Source organism: Zea mays, chromosome 4 (assembly GCF_902167145.1).
Source record: "Zea mays cultivar B73 chromosome 4, Zm-B73-REFERENCE-NAM-5.0, whole genome shotgun sequence".
Classification (NCBI taxonomy): domain Eukaryota; kingdom Viridiplantae; phylum Streptophyta; class Magnoliopsida; order Poales; family Poaceae; genus Zea; species Zea mays.
The window spans coordinates 243,169,587-243,185,064 of NC_050099.1; the positions used below are offsets into that span (position 1 = coordinate 243,169,587).

At 39.9% G+C, this 15,478-nt stretch overlaps 2 protein-coding genes and 2 long non-coding RNA genes across 4 annotated transcripts; all 4 read right to left on the reverse strand.

Annotated features, from left to right (window-relative positions):
- Nucleotides 1–353: 353 nt before the first annotated feature.
- LOC118477031 (uncharacterized) lies at nt 354–728 on the reverse strand. Its single transcript, XR_004857984.1, has 3 exons — nt 670–728; nt 470–586; nt 354–393 (listed from the first exon to the last, which is right to left on the reverse strand). It is a non-coding gene; the product is annotated as an uncharacterized lncRNA (long non-coding RNA).
- A 1,108-nt stretch (nt 729–1,836) lies between these two features.
- On the reverse strand, nt 1,837–3,136 carry LOC109945967 (uncharacterized). Its single transcript, XM_020552367.1, has 6 exons — nt 2,938–3,136; nt 2,694–2,848; nt 2,385–2,597; nt 2,179–2,304; nt 1,965–2,098; nt 1,837–1,843 (listed from the first exon to the last, which is right to left on the reverse strand). The coding sequence occupies exons 1-6, from the start codon at nt 3,035–3,037 to the stop codon at nt 1,837–1,839; spliced, it is 735 nt and encodes a 244-aa protein (XP_020407956.1). The 5' UTR covers nt 3,038–3,136.
- Nucleotides 3,137–8,573: 5,437 nt separating this feature from the next.
- Nucleotides 8,574–9,203, reverse strand: LOC109945648 (uncharacterized). The gene is made up of 4 exons (XR_002268922.1): nt 9,165–9,203; nt 8,904–9,083; nt 8,753–8,806; nt 8,574–8,647 (listed from the first exon to the last, which is right to left on the reverse strand). It is a non-coding gene; the product is annotated as an uncharacterized lncRNA (long non-coding RNA).
- A 2,821-nt stretch (nt 9,204–12,024) lies between these two features.
- Nucleotides 12,025–12,642, reverse strand: LOC103654860 (uncharacterized). The gene is made up of 4 exons (XM_020551960.1): nt 12,581–12,642; nt 12,378–12,502; nt 12,216–12,287; nt 12,025–12,116 (listed from the first exon to the last, which is right to left on the reverse strand). Exons 1-4 carry the CDS (start codon nt 12,619–12,621, stop codon nt 12,040–12,042), a joined length of 315 nt encoding a protein of 104 aa, XP_020407549.1. The 5' UTR covers nt 12,622–12,642; the 3' UTR covers nt 12,025–12,039.
- Between the last annotated feature and the right edge of the window lie 2,836 nt (nt 12,643–15,478).

Here is a 15,478-nt window from a genome sequence, read left to right on the forward strand (position 1 = left end):
ACCCCACATGGCCATAGCTTGTAGAACGAGGTAGCTGGTATTAAACCTATAGAATAATATTTGGACAACTATGTTTTATACAATGATTATCATAGAAAAAATTTAAACTGCTGAGAAGGTGGTACGAAGAAAATACCCTCTTAAGTCAATTGGAACACCAGTCTGAATTGTATGTTCCCACTTAAAGATATCCTCCGCCCATCCAGAACGTTTCTTGCTGTAAGCAATCTTATATTTTTTTGAGGCCATGATAATCGCTTCCGCGAACCTCTTGTATGGCATGTGTTTACACCAATCTTGAGTCGGTGTAAAATCGATAAAAGTCACATGCTTTTTAACATGATCTATTACGAAAAGGGCGTGACATCCATTGAATTTCCATGGCATGAGAACCTGCAAAATATCAGTCATTAGGATCCTACAACAGAAGTGTCCTTTATAAATACATTCGAAATGAACACATACTTACATATCTACAACCCGTGATATAATAATTCATTGATGGCCAACAATCTAGTGTTTTGGCCAACTCTTCTGTTGTAGGATCCTGATGGTACTTTGGAAGTTTACCAAAACCAACCATTCTCTGGACAGTATATATACATGTACACATGATGATTAGATGTAGATACTATATATTAATACATTAATGATTGGAAACAAACTTACCCAAAAACGCATGTCCATATAATGCTTTCTATTATTTATGATTTCTTCTTTCAGTTTACATGACTCTTTATTGGCAAGCAGCCGAACAGCCATATCAAAACATCTTAGAATCATATCTTGAGTTGTCGTTAATATGTTTTGCAGGTCTTTGACAGATATTTCTATCTTAAAAGGATTGAAACTTCGCACCCATGTTCTCCTGTAATGTAGCATGACGAAACTCTATATCAAGAATCTAAGTAGTCGATATACATAAAATAAATAAATCAATGAGCACTTACTCTAGTGTCGTATCGTCTTCTATTGCCATGATATAATCACATAAAACATCTATTGAATCGGCTTTGGTCACTGGCATATCCTTTGTGGAAAGACCAACCATTAAAAAGTCATTGGTGCAACCATCGTTAGAGACTTTTACAGGAGCTCTTTTATCCCAATCATCAACAAACCACCTTTGCAAGTCTGCTTGAGTAATAGGGCCTTCCTCATCTTCAAACACTACTTCGCTATCATCAAGCACGTGGAGTAGTTTCCTCTTATGGAGCGTTTGGATCCCTTCATTTTATAGGAATTGGAATTCACTCAATAAAGTAACTTATTTAGTTTGGAATTTGGCATTCCACCACTTTCCAAAGTTCAGATATAAGGCTATCTCAAATTCATAGGGTGGAGGATAGGAAATGATTTTATGCATCAGTAGAATTTGTTTCTACTCTATAACTTACATGACACTCTTCGTCTCACCCCTCTATAGTAAAAATGTAGCACATAAATATCTCCAACATCTTGCTAATAATAGTATACAAATATATTTTGCATAAAAGTGAATTAGCTTAATTAATATATGCCTAAATTACTATTATTAGAATGGATTTCAATTCCAATGATCCAAACGGGGCGTTATTAGAATCTGTTGGGTTTTCTAATATCTCAACATCAGATGGGCTTCCAGAGTCAACTTCTTTTTCATTTTTGTATAACAGACACCCCCTTCTCTCATTCAGGTCTGAAGATAGTAATATAGCAGCCATTTTTTTCCTAAAGTGTGACATGTCATCCTACAAATAAGAAACAATTATTTAGCATTATATATGTAACACCGACTGTAGATGTCCATATATGTCATAGTAGTAATAATATACCTGGGTAAAACTGTCAGATAGTTCATCCCCTGTCCAGTATTCGATATAGTTCAAAAGAAAGAGGCCACATGAAGAGCTACAATATACATTAATACCAACATAAACATTAGTATGAATGAAGAAATTGGTAAAGAAGATCTTAGGACGTACGTATCTGTCTGCTTTGCATATCCCATGTCTATTTCTCTGAGCGGCCAAGAAGCAACTTGGAGGTCTGGCCACCTGTGGTCTTTTAACTCCTTACGTTGAGATATCATATCTATTTGTCTTTGCAGTCCTTTAATCTTTATATATGGTAAAATAAAATTAGAGATTGGGATAAGTTAATATTGAATTCATAATTGTTTAGTTTGTGCATACTCACAGAGTCAGTGAGGTCTTTGCGGTCTTGTGAAGTACCAAGTGAATCGAGCACTTGTATCTCCATATTTCTTGCATGGATCACAGCAAGATACCAATGCGTCTCTCGGATGTTTATCGGAATAAACACCTACAAAACAATCATAAATACTTGCATAAGAATAAAATACATATAAACACTACCTGTTCAGATTGCAAACTCATATGTACCATGTCATGGTCTAGGTAAAGTAACACCCTTCGTTCAGCGCTACATATGTGTGTCATGTCTTTAATTGGATATAGCTCCTCTGTTTTAATTTCAAGATCACCATCTCGCTTCAGGAAATTGAACTGGAAAGCATTTTCTATGTGAACGCGACCTCCAGATCGGCACTTTAGATGCTTTTGAGCTTTTATCAAATTTATGTAACAGTCTATAACCTGCAAGTGTGTAAGTTGTGGTTAAAAATACCAGGATGAGTAAAAAAAACTTATACATAACAACGTCGCCAAATATAAAAACTAAGCATGCATTACCTCGTCACCTAAATATGCGCTCGGCTGAAATAAACACTCCATCCACTTCCTTTCAACAAAGGCATCATCAATAAGAACGACTTCTACCCTTGGTTCACAAGGGATTTCCTTGATAAAATCGATGAGAGCAAGATCACCTTGCGTGCAAATATAGTCTAGGAGCAACCAGTCATGAGATAAAACTAAAATTAGTTATTACAAAAAATACAAATTGATCCATACAGAACTATGAAAATTTTAATACCTTCTCGAACTATTGCGGTTGCCACCGATTTTTTTGGCTTGTTATGAGACAAGCCTACAAATAGAGATTCCATTCTCGCGGGACAAAAACCTACATTCATAACAAATTGTTAGATGCATAAAAATTATTATTGCTAATTTCACAAATGATCCAAAACTCAACAATACTTTAAGATAGTATGCATGCTCTAATAATACACAAACATGTGTGTCTCTAATAAAAACAATTGTAGCATGCAAACATGACTTGATAATACACCAGACCAATCAAACATAAGACAAACATCATCCTATTAGTTTGTTAGCTGAACATGCAACTCTTACCATGGGTCTAATTTGTTAGGACCTCTTTGTAGACGATGTTCTTGGTATATGTCCCACAATCTACGGTGGGGGTTTTCTTTACACCCTTCCTTGACTTTTTCCTCCCATCGACAGCTGGGATGACAAGAATCTTTATGTTCGATCGGGCCGTCGCTCTAGATAGAGCAACATATAGTTGGCCATGAGAGAACACTGGTTCAGGCAAGTATACACCAACATTGGGAATAGTCTGACCCTGTGCTTTGTTAACCGTCATTGCAAAGCTAAGCCGTACAGGAAACTGCTTTCTTTTGAACTGGAAAGGGAACATCTCTTCATCGGAGGGACACAACGGTATACGCGGTAGGAAAATCCGTTTTCCAACGTGTTGACCGAGTACAATCTCTGCGTCAATGCTATTTCTTTGGAAGCCACGAACGACCAGCCTGGTGCCATTGCAAAGTCCATTTGCAGGGTCTATATTCCGGAGCAATATAACAGGACATCCAATCTTGAGCTTCAAAACATGAGGTGGTAGCCCATTAGGCGTCAATGTGTTTAGGAACTCGGGTGGGTAGTAGTTGTGGGGATCATCCATGGCGCTATCGAAACTATGATACACCATATGCTCCCCTTGAAAACGATCAATCATCTTAACATTTATCATATCAACCCAGTCGTTCCGTGTTGACAGTATCGCCCTTGAAGTGATGTAGGTGGAATCAGACATATTTTCGTTGAGATTTGGGAAAGCAAAGTCTATTAGGTTGTCAAGATCGTTGTCACTCCCACTGTAAGGCACACACACATCATCAGGAAGACGAATGTCGCCGTCACTATTTGTTTCCTCAGTTCCACCGCCTACGCGCAGCAAAAACTCCGCAAACCAAGGGTCGTTTTTTGCTCTCATGTTGCTAACAAGCTTTAAGTGGGACATGGACTCCCATAGGTAAGACATTCGTAGCGAAGACGCGACCACTTGAGCCCTTGACCCTTTACAAACAACAGGCAAGACCTGTCTGAAATCTCCACCGAAGACAATGGTTTTACCACCAAATGGTAGTGCGGGGCGACCCATTATATCGCGCATGCTATTGTCCAGTGCCTCCACGGCTTGTCTCTTAGTCATAGAAGCCTCGTCCCAGATAATGAGAGATGCTTTCCGTAGCAACTCTGTTGTTCCACTCTGCTTCGTGAAGCTACATACAGCGCCATCGTCAATAGTGAGTGGTATCTTGAAGCGTGAATGGGCGGTTCTTCCTCCAGGCATTATGGAAGCCGCAACGCCAGATGTAGCTGTTGCCACTGCAATCTTGCCCTGGTTGCGTAGCGTCGCGAGCAGCACTCTGTATAGATAAGTCTTCCCGGTGCCACCAGGTCCATCCACAAAGAATAATCCGCCCTGATCGGTGTCAACGGCAGACATAATCTTATCATAGGCGGCCCTCTGTTCCTCGTTAAGAGAGTCTTTAAGAGCCACATCTTCCACTGTCGGTTGGATACTTTCCTCCTCGTAAACCTCCCGAGCAGTACCAATAGCATCGTCATACGCGTCGATCATAGGAGGTAGAGGGAATGTCTTTATGTCCTTTCCCATTGACTGCAGCATGTTCCTAATGTCAATCAATACCATCTGCTCAACATGAGTTTTGTTCTGACTCTTGTGTTGATAGTCCTCGGACATAGAATCTTTGTGTTTCTGCCAGAGTACAGCCACATCGCTTGGCTCACAGTAAACCAGTATTGTGGCAAAAAGCCGTCGCAGCGACGATGGCATCTGGAAAAGAGCACGTTCAGTGAGACACTCATCCAGTGTGTTGTCCGACTCAAGTAGTCCCCTTCTCTCTGCTGCCTCACGAAAAGTCGGTAGGGTGACACCATCAACTGTCCTTAGATCCACATAGGAGGCGGCGCCAGTCACGTGGTTTAGGAGAACACGAAGATAGTAGCGCTCCCCCTCGGCCGGATGAGCAGAGACTATCCTACCGACTTGTCCACCTGTATCTCGTTTCCTCCGTTGCCATACTTTTCCCTTACCACTCTGCCAAGTGTACCACTCAGGGAAGTCACGATATAGGATGCCACGAGCCTCCTCGTGTAGCCTATTCACCTCAAAATATGATGTGAGCATCGACCTATCAACACCTGGACGGTTGACGACTCGCTCGACCATTTGCCGCTCGTGAAACGCCACCATGTGCATGTTTGGAAGATGGAGTTGAAGTTGCATAACAGGTGGAGATATCTGACTAAGCTCAAAGCCGTATATCCTCCACAAGGCTTCCGGAGGAGTCACCCACCTTGCATCTCTATACTGCTTGATCTCATCAACATCATCATCTGCCTTGCTCGCATCTCTCATAACAACAGACGCACGATCATGGCCTTTGTATATGTATTTGAACAGATATTTAACAGCCTTGATGCTCCCACATGCCTCGACATTGATATGGCAGTTGAAGAGACGAAGGAGGTATGGGTTATAAGGGACAACCCATCTATTGTCCAGTTCGCACCCTCGGACCTTTTCTTTACGGTCATCGTCACGACGTCTATAAATAGGGTACGAATCCTTCCCTTGCAAGGTTGTGTCACTGAAAGACCGAGGGTAATGATTCTTGCACGATTTACGACCCTTAGTGCATGGGCAGTTAGGGTTTAGCGACCCACACGGGCCATGCATCATATGCTTGATAACCATCTTTCGTAGTTCAGGGTACTTGTTGCTTGGGATCTCGGCTGAGATCAAAAGGTCGTACTGCTCAGGACATGTGAGCTTGTACTTCCTCTGCATTATGAGTAGAAAATGGGCATGCAGCAAACCCCGCTTCTGAAACTCCACGACATAGACGTAGGCTCGGACCTTACCAAGAATATCCTGTTTAGTCAGCCGATGCTTTAACTCTTGTAGCTTCGCATGAAAGACACGCACTACAAGATCCGGACGATCTTGCGGTGTCTGCCCAGGTAGAAGCTCCCTCCTTATCTCATCCCAGTTAGGGTTACATGTCATGGTAAGAAATATGTCTGGTTTACCAAACTTCCGCACCAGAGCCATAGCATCCATATACCGACGTCTCATGTCACGAGGACCGCCAATAAACGACGTCGACAGCACAGTTCGCTTGCCAACCTTCTCTCCTCTAATATCTCCATCTAGCATGCTATCCACCAAGCCCTGGTACAGGTCTGCCCTTAACCGATCCTGATTCTTGCGTATGTAATCTAAACGAGAGTTCTCAATCTTTATGTACGTGTCGACCGCGAACTGCTGAAAAAGTCGCTTTCCATGAAGTATAGGATTGAATACCCCGGGGCGAATCTGGAATTTGTAGCAGTAGTAGTCACGTACAGACACACATAAATGGCTAGGAGATTCTGCATACGCAAGGATTATAAAGTGAGTGATGATGAAAAAATAGTTAATAATGCGCAAATATTTCAAAATATAAACAAACAACTAACCCGCATCTTCATCATTTGCATTACCTGCCCTATGTGTCGCACGGTATGCATCCACTTCGTCCATGGATACTCCAACCTTTGGGATATTTGCGTGCCAGCCAAGTTCGCCTCTAGGGAAGAACAATGGATATGATAGTGCATCGTAGCATCCATGGTATGAGCGGATGCAGTGGCTTGAACTGTCCTTCCCATGGAGCATAACACTCTTGCTGAACTGGCCTCGCCCTTCGCTCCCTTCGATCCAGACAACGGCCACCTCCGAAGTGAGAGGTGTGTTATATGTCTTCTGGTTCAACGTCTGGTCTAGGTTCAACGCGATACGATAGTCATCAAGGTTCTCAACGTGACCCATGGTCCTAAGGTGCTCGGAGTACGGGTTTCCACGTAGTATGTCGACTATCTGTCGAATAACCTCTTTGTCTTTCTGTTGATGCTCTTCGCGACACTTACGGTACCGATGCTCGAGAGTGGGATCATCATCATAAAAGTAAAGCTCAAGGTGTTTATGCTCTGCCCCACCATCCCTACCAAATGACTTGATATTGTGATACATCATACCCTGTGCTCGGAACGTGTATATACCAGAATCCCTTACATTAGTTGTCATACTATCGAGGCAATAGTATAGGGAAGTGAAAGAGAAATGGCCATTAAAAAACCTAATGTTATCACGAAAGTGCCTAGCATCAGAGTCTGCACTATCCCACAACCTCTTGAGTTGGGGAGGGGTCTCCAGTGGGGCTAGCTCAACCTTCCCACCACGACAACAAAAACCAGGTGTCTCATACTCAAACTTCTTCGCGGTGCAATAACCGCAGTTGGGAACAGTCTTTAGCATATGGGTTTCTTCAGGGATGTTGCTATACACCTTGTCGTACGGGTCAGGAACATCAATGGCACTCGATTCATCTTGACTACCATCGATCTCTATATCCTCATCGGTATCCTCATCTGATATTTTTTTGGAAACAATGAGTAAGACATATATGTATTCATATAAGCATTTGTATCATATCATAAAAAGATTGAAATTAGTACATTGCCCAGCGAATAGGTATCCCTCGTTCTCATCAGCATCGTCTTGAAATACGACACCGTCATCGTCATCAACTGGAGGGTGAAAATACAAGCCACATAAAATACCTGGGCATTCAGGATAAAAGGGGGGATAAAAATGATAGTAATTACCATTGTTGTTGATCTTTGCAGACATATGGGGTTGTGTCCAATCATCCCCTTCCTCGGCGTCACTAATGATATCCTCAGCCACAGTAGCCATGTTCCTTGAAATGGATGCTTCAAATTGCCGGTTTCGACGGGCTAAGATAGCTTGTCTTTCACCACGTGGCACATGTTGTTTACGTCTTAGTGGTCTAGTAGACATACGCAGTGAATCGGCATCCTCGGTCTGTGTTGAAGCTGGTAGGAACGGGTTACTGGCGATATCAGGGATAACCCAGTCGCAGGGGGTAAGAGCGGATCCATTAGGTTCAATTGCATCTGTTGTAGGGTGTACAACCTCAGGGGTATATGTTGGGGACTCCATGGCGATGGACTCCTGACTCAATGTGTCAGCCAACAGTGCTCTACGTTTTCTTATGTACTCTATCTTTGACCCTTTCCGCTTTGGTGTATTATTATACAACCTAAGGCGTTCACGATTAAGCTCCCTCTCGGCTGGAGTTAAGTTTTTGTACCGCTCTCTAAAGTAGGCAGCCCTTCCCAAATTATGGTTAGGCGTGTTACCAACAGTTTCATGCACATCGCCTGGAATAAGGCATGTATACGTTAAACCGCCTGAAATCAGCTGTTTTGCAAAATTAGTTGAGTGAACAGTCATGTACCTGGTGTCAGAAGGTCTCTTGTTGCGAAAACATCGTCTGACTTGAATGTCTCATTCCTATGCAACCAATCGCTATCATCATCTCGATTCACATTTGGAACTACCAAATCAACAGTGGCAAAATGATTTTCATGGCTACAAATCTGTATTTCTGTATTTATAAAACGATCGGTGAAAAAAATTGTGATAGGTATACCCGCAATACCTTGTGTTGCAAAGTTTGTGAAATCAATTGTGCTACAGCCATCTGAAAGACTAACTGTGAAACAAAATGAAAATCAAAATAAGATTAATAGACATTCACTAATCCACAAGAGGATCTATTAAAATAATTAGGAATTTAACTTTTTCATCACCTCTAGATGCCTCTGTCTGTATAGGAGGTCCTTTATTTCGTTGGCTTGCTTCACGACGTTTTCTACTTTTCTCGTTTTTTTGTTCAACGGTCATCGCGGCATATCTTTCCCTTTCCCTTTGCCTCTTACGTTCCTTAGCATCGACATTTGGACCAAGCCTTTTCGATCCATTTTCATCAGCTACAATATAAACTTGTGTATTAGTGTTACCATAAATACTACGTTTCAAACGTTAATCGGCACGCGTGTAATAACTTTTACCTATAGTAATGGTGTTTGAGATGTTTGTCAATGGTGTGCATCCATCATTATGTTCCATCTGATCTGTTTCTGTTGGTTCTCCGTTCTCCATAAAGAACCACTATCATGGACAGCGGAATGGCTTAGTTAAGTTTTCACACAGAATTTCGGGATGAGTAGCCCACGTCGCAATGTTCCAGATAGCGAACGAATGAGGGCAAAAGAGAGGAAAAACAGGGCAAATATGTCTAAGACAGGGCAAACATGAGTATATTTTTTATAATGCTTCTATTTTGTAGTCTATTGTTGTTGCCTATTCAAAATCCAACAAAATCATTGCTACCATGTCTACTGCAGTCTTTAAACTGCTTCCAAGGAACAGACTGTCTGATTTCAGAGAACAACTATGGCAGCTGTCTTATCTGATCTTATCAATTTCTTGTGGTTCTTGAAGTAGATCCTCTGTTTGCTGATACCTCATTTGATTATCTGAAGGGAGGGCTATGAAGTTAAGGACAAAACGGCCAGAATGGAAGTCTCTTATGCCTCTACAATTGAGCAGATTGAGCAGGAAATCTGCTTTGCGTTTCTTTTTGTTCCCCAAGGTTCAGTCGGCTGGTCAATCGCCATATGGTACCCAGTTTATCTTAACGTGTATGATTTGATACCAATGAATGGATATATATATTGGGTAGGCCTGGGCATATTTCACTCAGGAATTGAAGGTTCTTTTCTCTGCCATATGCACACATATTTTCCCCGGTTAATACATAATCAAATGCTGGCTCATTTTCCTGCATTTCAATGTTCAGTTAATTTCTCCTGTATCATTGAAAGTTAAAGTAACATCTCATAATTGTTGGTATTTTATTTTTTTTCTTGTCAGTATTTGTACTACCAGTAAGAGTGAGTACATATATAAATTCTGAAGTTTGTGAGTAACTACACAACTAATTTGTTGAGTCTCTATGCTTCAATAATGCCTTTTGGCACCTTCCAAGGAACAGACTGTCTGATTTCAGAGAACAACTATGGCAGCTGTCTTATCTGATCTTATCAATTTCTTGTGGTTCTTGAAGTAGATCCTCTGTTTGCTGATACCTCATTTGATTATCTGAAGGGAGGGCTATGAAGTTAAGGACAAAACAGCCAGAATGGAAGTCTCTTATTCCTCTACAATTGAGCAGATTGAGCAGGAAATCTGCTTTGCGTTTCTTTTTGTTCCCCAAGGTTCAGTCGGCTGGTCAATCGCCATATGGTACCCAGTTTATCTTAACGTGTATGATTTGATACCAATGAATGGATATATATATTGGGCAGGCCTGGGCATATTTCACTCAGGAATTGAAGGTTCTTTTCTCTGCCATATGCACGCATATTTTCCCCGGTTAATACATAATCAAATGCTGGCTCATTTTTCTGCATTTCAATGTTCAGTTAATTTCTCCTGTATCCTTGAAAGTTAAAGTAACATCTCATAATTGTTGGTATTTTATTTTTTTCTTGTCAGTATCTGTACTACCAGTAAGAGTGAGTACATATATAAATTCTGAAGTTTGTGAGTAACTACACAACTAATTTGTTGAGTCTCTATGCTTCAATAATGCCTTTTGGCACCCGCCCCCAAACAAAGCACGCTCTGTGGTATGTCTCACCGACGACAAACTGAGAATAATTTGAGTTCTTAATGGCAAACAAGCATAAAGAACATCAAGAACAAAGGAACACAGAATCAGAGAAAAAACAAGAGTTTATATATTCACTGTTCTCTCTTTGTTTCTGGAGTTACATCTGATATTTTCGTTTCTGAGTGACCTCTGAGATTTTTGTTTCTTGAGTTACATCTGTAGTCTGTAGAGAGTGACCTTTTATTAACAGCAAAGGACGCAAGGGTGAATACACATTACCGTGTGTACTTCTCAGTTTCTCCCCTCTAACTAATTTTGCCACCCTCGGAGTCATCTGTTCACATTTGTTTTATATACTGATTTTACAACACTCTCAGAAAGGGCTGTGGTTACAATGTTTCAAGTTGAATTAAACAAAGGGATGTGGTTTAGTCAGTAAATAAACGGAAAGCTTAAAGAACAGACAGGGGTGATCAGGATTATTTTCAGATTTGGAGACTGTTTGCATTATCTAAATGTATAACCCATACAGATTATTACGGGAATTCAAAATCGCACAAAATATTTATTAATCATTTCCACGGTCAAAAACTCAGAATCAGAGAAAAAACAAGAGTTTATATATTCACTGTTCTCTCTTTGTTTCTGGAGTTACATCTGATATTTTCGTTTCTGAGTGACCTCTGAGATTTTTGTTTCTTGAGTTACATCTGTAGTCTGTAGAGAGTGACCTTTTATTAACAGCAAAGGACGCAAGGGTGAATACACATTACCGTGTGTACTTCTCAGTTTCTCCCCTCTAACTAATTTTGCCACCCTCGGAGTCATCTGTTCACATTTTTTTTATATACTGATTTTACAACACTCTCAGAAAGGGCTGTGGTTACAATGTTTCAAGTTGAATTAAACAAAGGGATGTGGTTTAGTCAGTAAATAAACGGAAAGCTTAAAGAACAGATAGGGGTGATCAGGATTATTTTCAGATTTGGAGACTGTTTGCATTATCTAAATGTATAACCCATACAGATTATTACGGGAATTCAAAATCGCACAAAATATTTATTAATCATTTCCACGGTCAAAAACTTCACAAAATATCTCTTATTAAACCCATGTCATAGGTATTACAAACAAGATTCATAGACATACATGTTTGCCTCTTGTTGCGTTTGGTTGATCAATAACAGTACGACACGTATTCTATCATTATAGAATCTCTCTACGCCTAAACATAGTCCCAATTATTGCTCTTTGTGAATTTGTAGAATCTATCTACGCCTTTCTTCTTCAAGAAATGTCACAGCAAACTGACGGTTGTTCAGCGCCACCAAAGCTTTTTGGATTGCTGCAATGAATGCCACAATTAATCACATCTACACGTAGTTCATGATATAATGAAAACAATCACAAATTTAATGTAACTAATTTTTTAGAATATACTTACGTCGAAAATGATGGGTGTTGTGATGGAACGGATTGAAGTGTATTGCGGTATGATCCGAAGACTCGAGGCACTCTAGAATTACACATTTAAATCTCCGTTACGAATCATTATAAAGCAAAACCTAGTGACAGATGTTTTGAAAGACGTAAAGACATGATGTACCTTGTCTTCTGAACCGTCTAAACATAGTCCCAGTTATTATGCCATAATCCTCCTTAGCCAACGCCCAGCGGAGTGCATTTTTGTTTAGTAGGTCACCCCAAACTTTAATGATATGTAAATATCCCCTACGACATTAATTTTGGTAAGAATAGGTTAGTAATATTTAGACTTGGATATATAACTCGACAATTAACAGAATATACCTAGCATCCATTATAACAATCTTTCTGAAAGGGCCCCACATTGTGCGATGTATTGTACCCAAGTGGACTACAACAGCCATAATGTCTACAAAAATAACAAGAGTTTATAAATGGATTAATACTGAATTTTGTGTAAACGATATATATTAATAATAATTAAGAGATCGATATATTCTTACCGACTAAAGTTCTGTTTGGCAACTCAGCAATATCAGCAAGGTTCAATAGTATTTGTTTTGGGAATGGCGCCATCTGAATTGGAACAGTGTATGGCTCCACGATGGCTTGTTGGTCAAGACACAATTCCATGGGACCATTTAGATGACGAAAATTAAATTCACCCGGATGAAGATTGAACTTTACATTATCCATCTTGTAAACATGCTTTTCATGGAGCAAATTGTCGAAATGTTTGACTGTCTCATACATATATGTTATGGCCTCGATCTTGGCTCCCTAATAGTATTTCAGTAGGAGAGGAGGCAATGGTATGAAGAGCGTGTAATTTTGAAAATGAAACTTAGAGAATTGTTGGCTTACATTGATGTCAGATAAAACGAAATGTTGTTTGTCTCGAAAACGTGGTTCAATCGGGAATTTAACTTCTACCCGAGCTACAATACTGTATTTCCGCGGTAGCCCATAAAAATCTTCATCACGGTAGTCGTCGAACAACCTGAAGCTATATTAAACACACGTCTAAATATCGGTCATAACTTTGATAGATCAATTTTATGTAAATATATATCGGTCATAACTTACATAGGCATCCGTTTTAGGCGGTCCGCTGCGGCTCTTTCACGATTCAATACGACCGGTTCCATCAAAACCTTGTAGCATTTGACATAATTTAAAATTTAAATGGAACACATATCATAATTTTTCTGGTTGTATTATAGCCTTGAGACCCCCCCCATACAGTAGAGTTTAGCATCAACCGATATATACCGGAAGAATGCATATAAACTTTATACCCCAATACCAGTCCCCAATACACACAAGCATACACGGCATTAACAACATTGTTTGTATGGAAAAGTCAACTGCTAGTACGGGTGTTCGGCACAAGTATTTTATTTTAAAGGAGGGAGAGCAAGGATATATAGCCTTGAGACCCCAGACAGTAGAGATTAGCATCAACCGATATATATACCGGAAGAATGCATATAAACTTTATATACTCCAATACCAGTCCCCAATACACACAAGCATACACGGCATTAAAGCGAGAATTTTGTATGGATAATTCAACTGAAACATGATCGAAAAAATTCAACTTAGAGAACAGTTGCGGCAACAAATTCGCTTGAAAGCTTACCTAGGCCTGAGAAGCTGCGGAAGCCATCGATGCGTTGCAGCGAACCCCCGAGGCCCCGACGGTGTCCTGCCGTCCGGACCGGGTCAAATAAGCGTCTTATCCCTTTCTTCTTCCACACCCCTCGCTAGCCGAAACAACAAACTATTACAATGAAAACCCCATTTATTACAATAAAAAAACATATAGGACAGCAAGGACTAAAAGTCATATTACAGTTCAAACAAAAATAAAAAAACTTCACAGGACAGTCCAGTTTGATCTGTCCAGTTTCACAATTGATGCAGACAGCCCAAGTCATATACAGATCAAACAAAAATCAAACAATGCAGTGCTAACAGGACCATATACAGAAAATCTAAAATTGTACAACCAGTACCTCAACAGATTTGAGGTCAACTACAGCCAATGGACAAATTTTATGTCAACTACACCCAATGAACTAATGGGTAGTACTTGCTAACAGAAATGAGGTGAAACAGTAAATGAACAGATTTGAGGAAGGACTGCAGCCAATGAACTAATGGGTAGTACTTGCTAACAGCCATGAAGTATTGAATTAGCAATTCAAAGCAAAGCAAGATATGGGAAAAAATCAGCAATTGTAACGTGAAAGCAGATAACACTTATGAAATCCCCATTTATTATTTCAGTAAACACTCTATGATCATTAACTATAAAAATACATATAGGAGAACTCTAAAATCTGAAAACATATAGAGTGATTGGATAGCTATAAATAAAATGAAATCAAGACTAAGCCGATACAGGAACACTGTTCAAGTCAATGCCATCCTCAAACCTGTTCAACTGCCATCCTCAAATCTGTTCAACTGCCTTATTCAGCTCAATCCAAATTATATAAATGGACAGCAAGGACTACAAGTCATATTACAGTTCAAACAAAAATCAAAAAACTTCACAGGACAGTCCAGTCTGATCTGTCCAGTTTCACAATTGATGCAGACAGCCCCAAGTCATATACAGATCAAACAAAAATCAAACACTGCAGTGCTAACAGGACCATATACAGAAAATCTAAAATTGTACAACCAGTACCTCAACAGATTTGAGGTCAACTACTGCCAATGGACAGATTTTATGTGAACTACACCCAATTAACTAATGGGTACTACTTGCTAACAGAAATGAGGTGAAACAGTAAATGAACAGATTTGAGGAAGGACTGCAGCCAATGAACTAATGGGTAGTACTTGCTAACAGACATGAAGTATTGAATTAGCAATTCAAAGCAAAGCAAGATATGGCAAAGCAGATAAAACTTACCAGGTTATTTCTTGTGTTGAAGATGTCGTGGGTCTTCTTTCTGCCAGAACCTATATAGTTTGTTGTCAACAGATAACACTTAACAGTTAGATATTTGGTCCTTGATGTTGTTCTAAATCAAATTCCGCAAACTATCATGAAAAAACTATGAACCAAGAGGAAAACACTGCTATAACAAACTATAACAAACACTGCTATAACAAACTATGATCCGAGATACATATGAACAAACTAAACCAAGAGGATGGAATAACAAACTAAACCAAGAGGAGGAAAACACTGCTATAACAAACTAT

What these genes read in the sequence shown, in the direction of transcription:
- LOC109945967 (XM_020552367.1), bottom strand. Translation starts at nt 3,037, where the DNA reads ATGAATGTAGGTTTTTGTCCCGCGAGAATGGAATCTCTATTTGTAGGC. An exon ending in TTTACCTAGACCATGACATG is followed by an intron (nt 2,305 to 2,384) that starts GTACATATGAGT and finishes ATTGTTTTGTAG; the next exon opens with GTGTTTATTCCGATAAACAT. An exon ending in GCAAAGACCTCACTGACTCT is followed by an intron (nt 2,099 to 2,178) that starts GTGAGTATGCAC and finishes CCATATATAAAG; the next exon opens with ATTAAAGGACTGCAAAGACA.
- LOC103654860 (XM_020551960.1), bottom strand. Translation starts at nt 12,621, where the DNA reads ATGTGGGGCCCTTTCAGAAAGATTGTTATAATGGATGCTAG. An exon ending in ATTGTTATAATGGATGCTAG is followed by an intron (nt 12,503 to 12,580) that starts GTATATTCTGTT and finishes TTAATGTCGTAG; the next exon opens with GGGATATTTACATATCATTA. An exon ending in TAGACGGTTCAGAAGACAAG is followed by an intron (nt 12,288 to 12,377) that starts GTACATCATGTC and finishes GTGTAATTCTAG; the next exon opens with AGTGCCTCGAGTCTTCGGAT.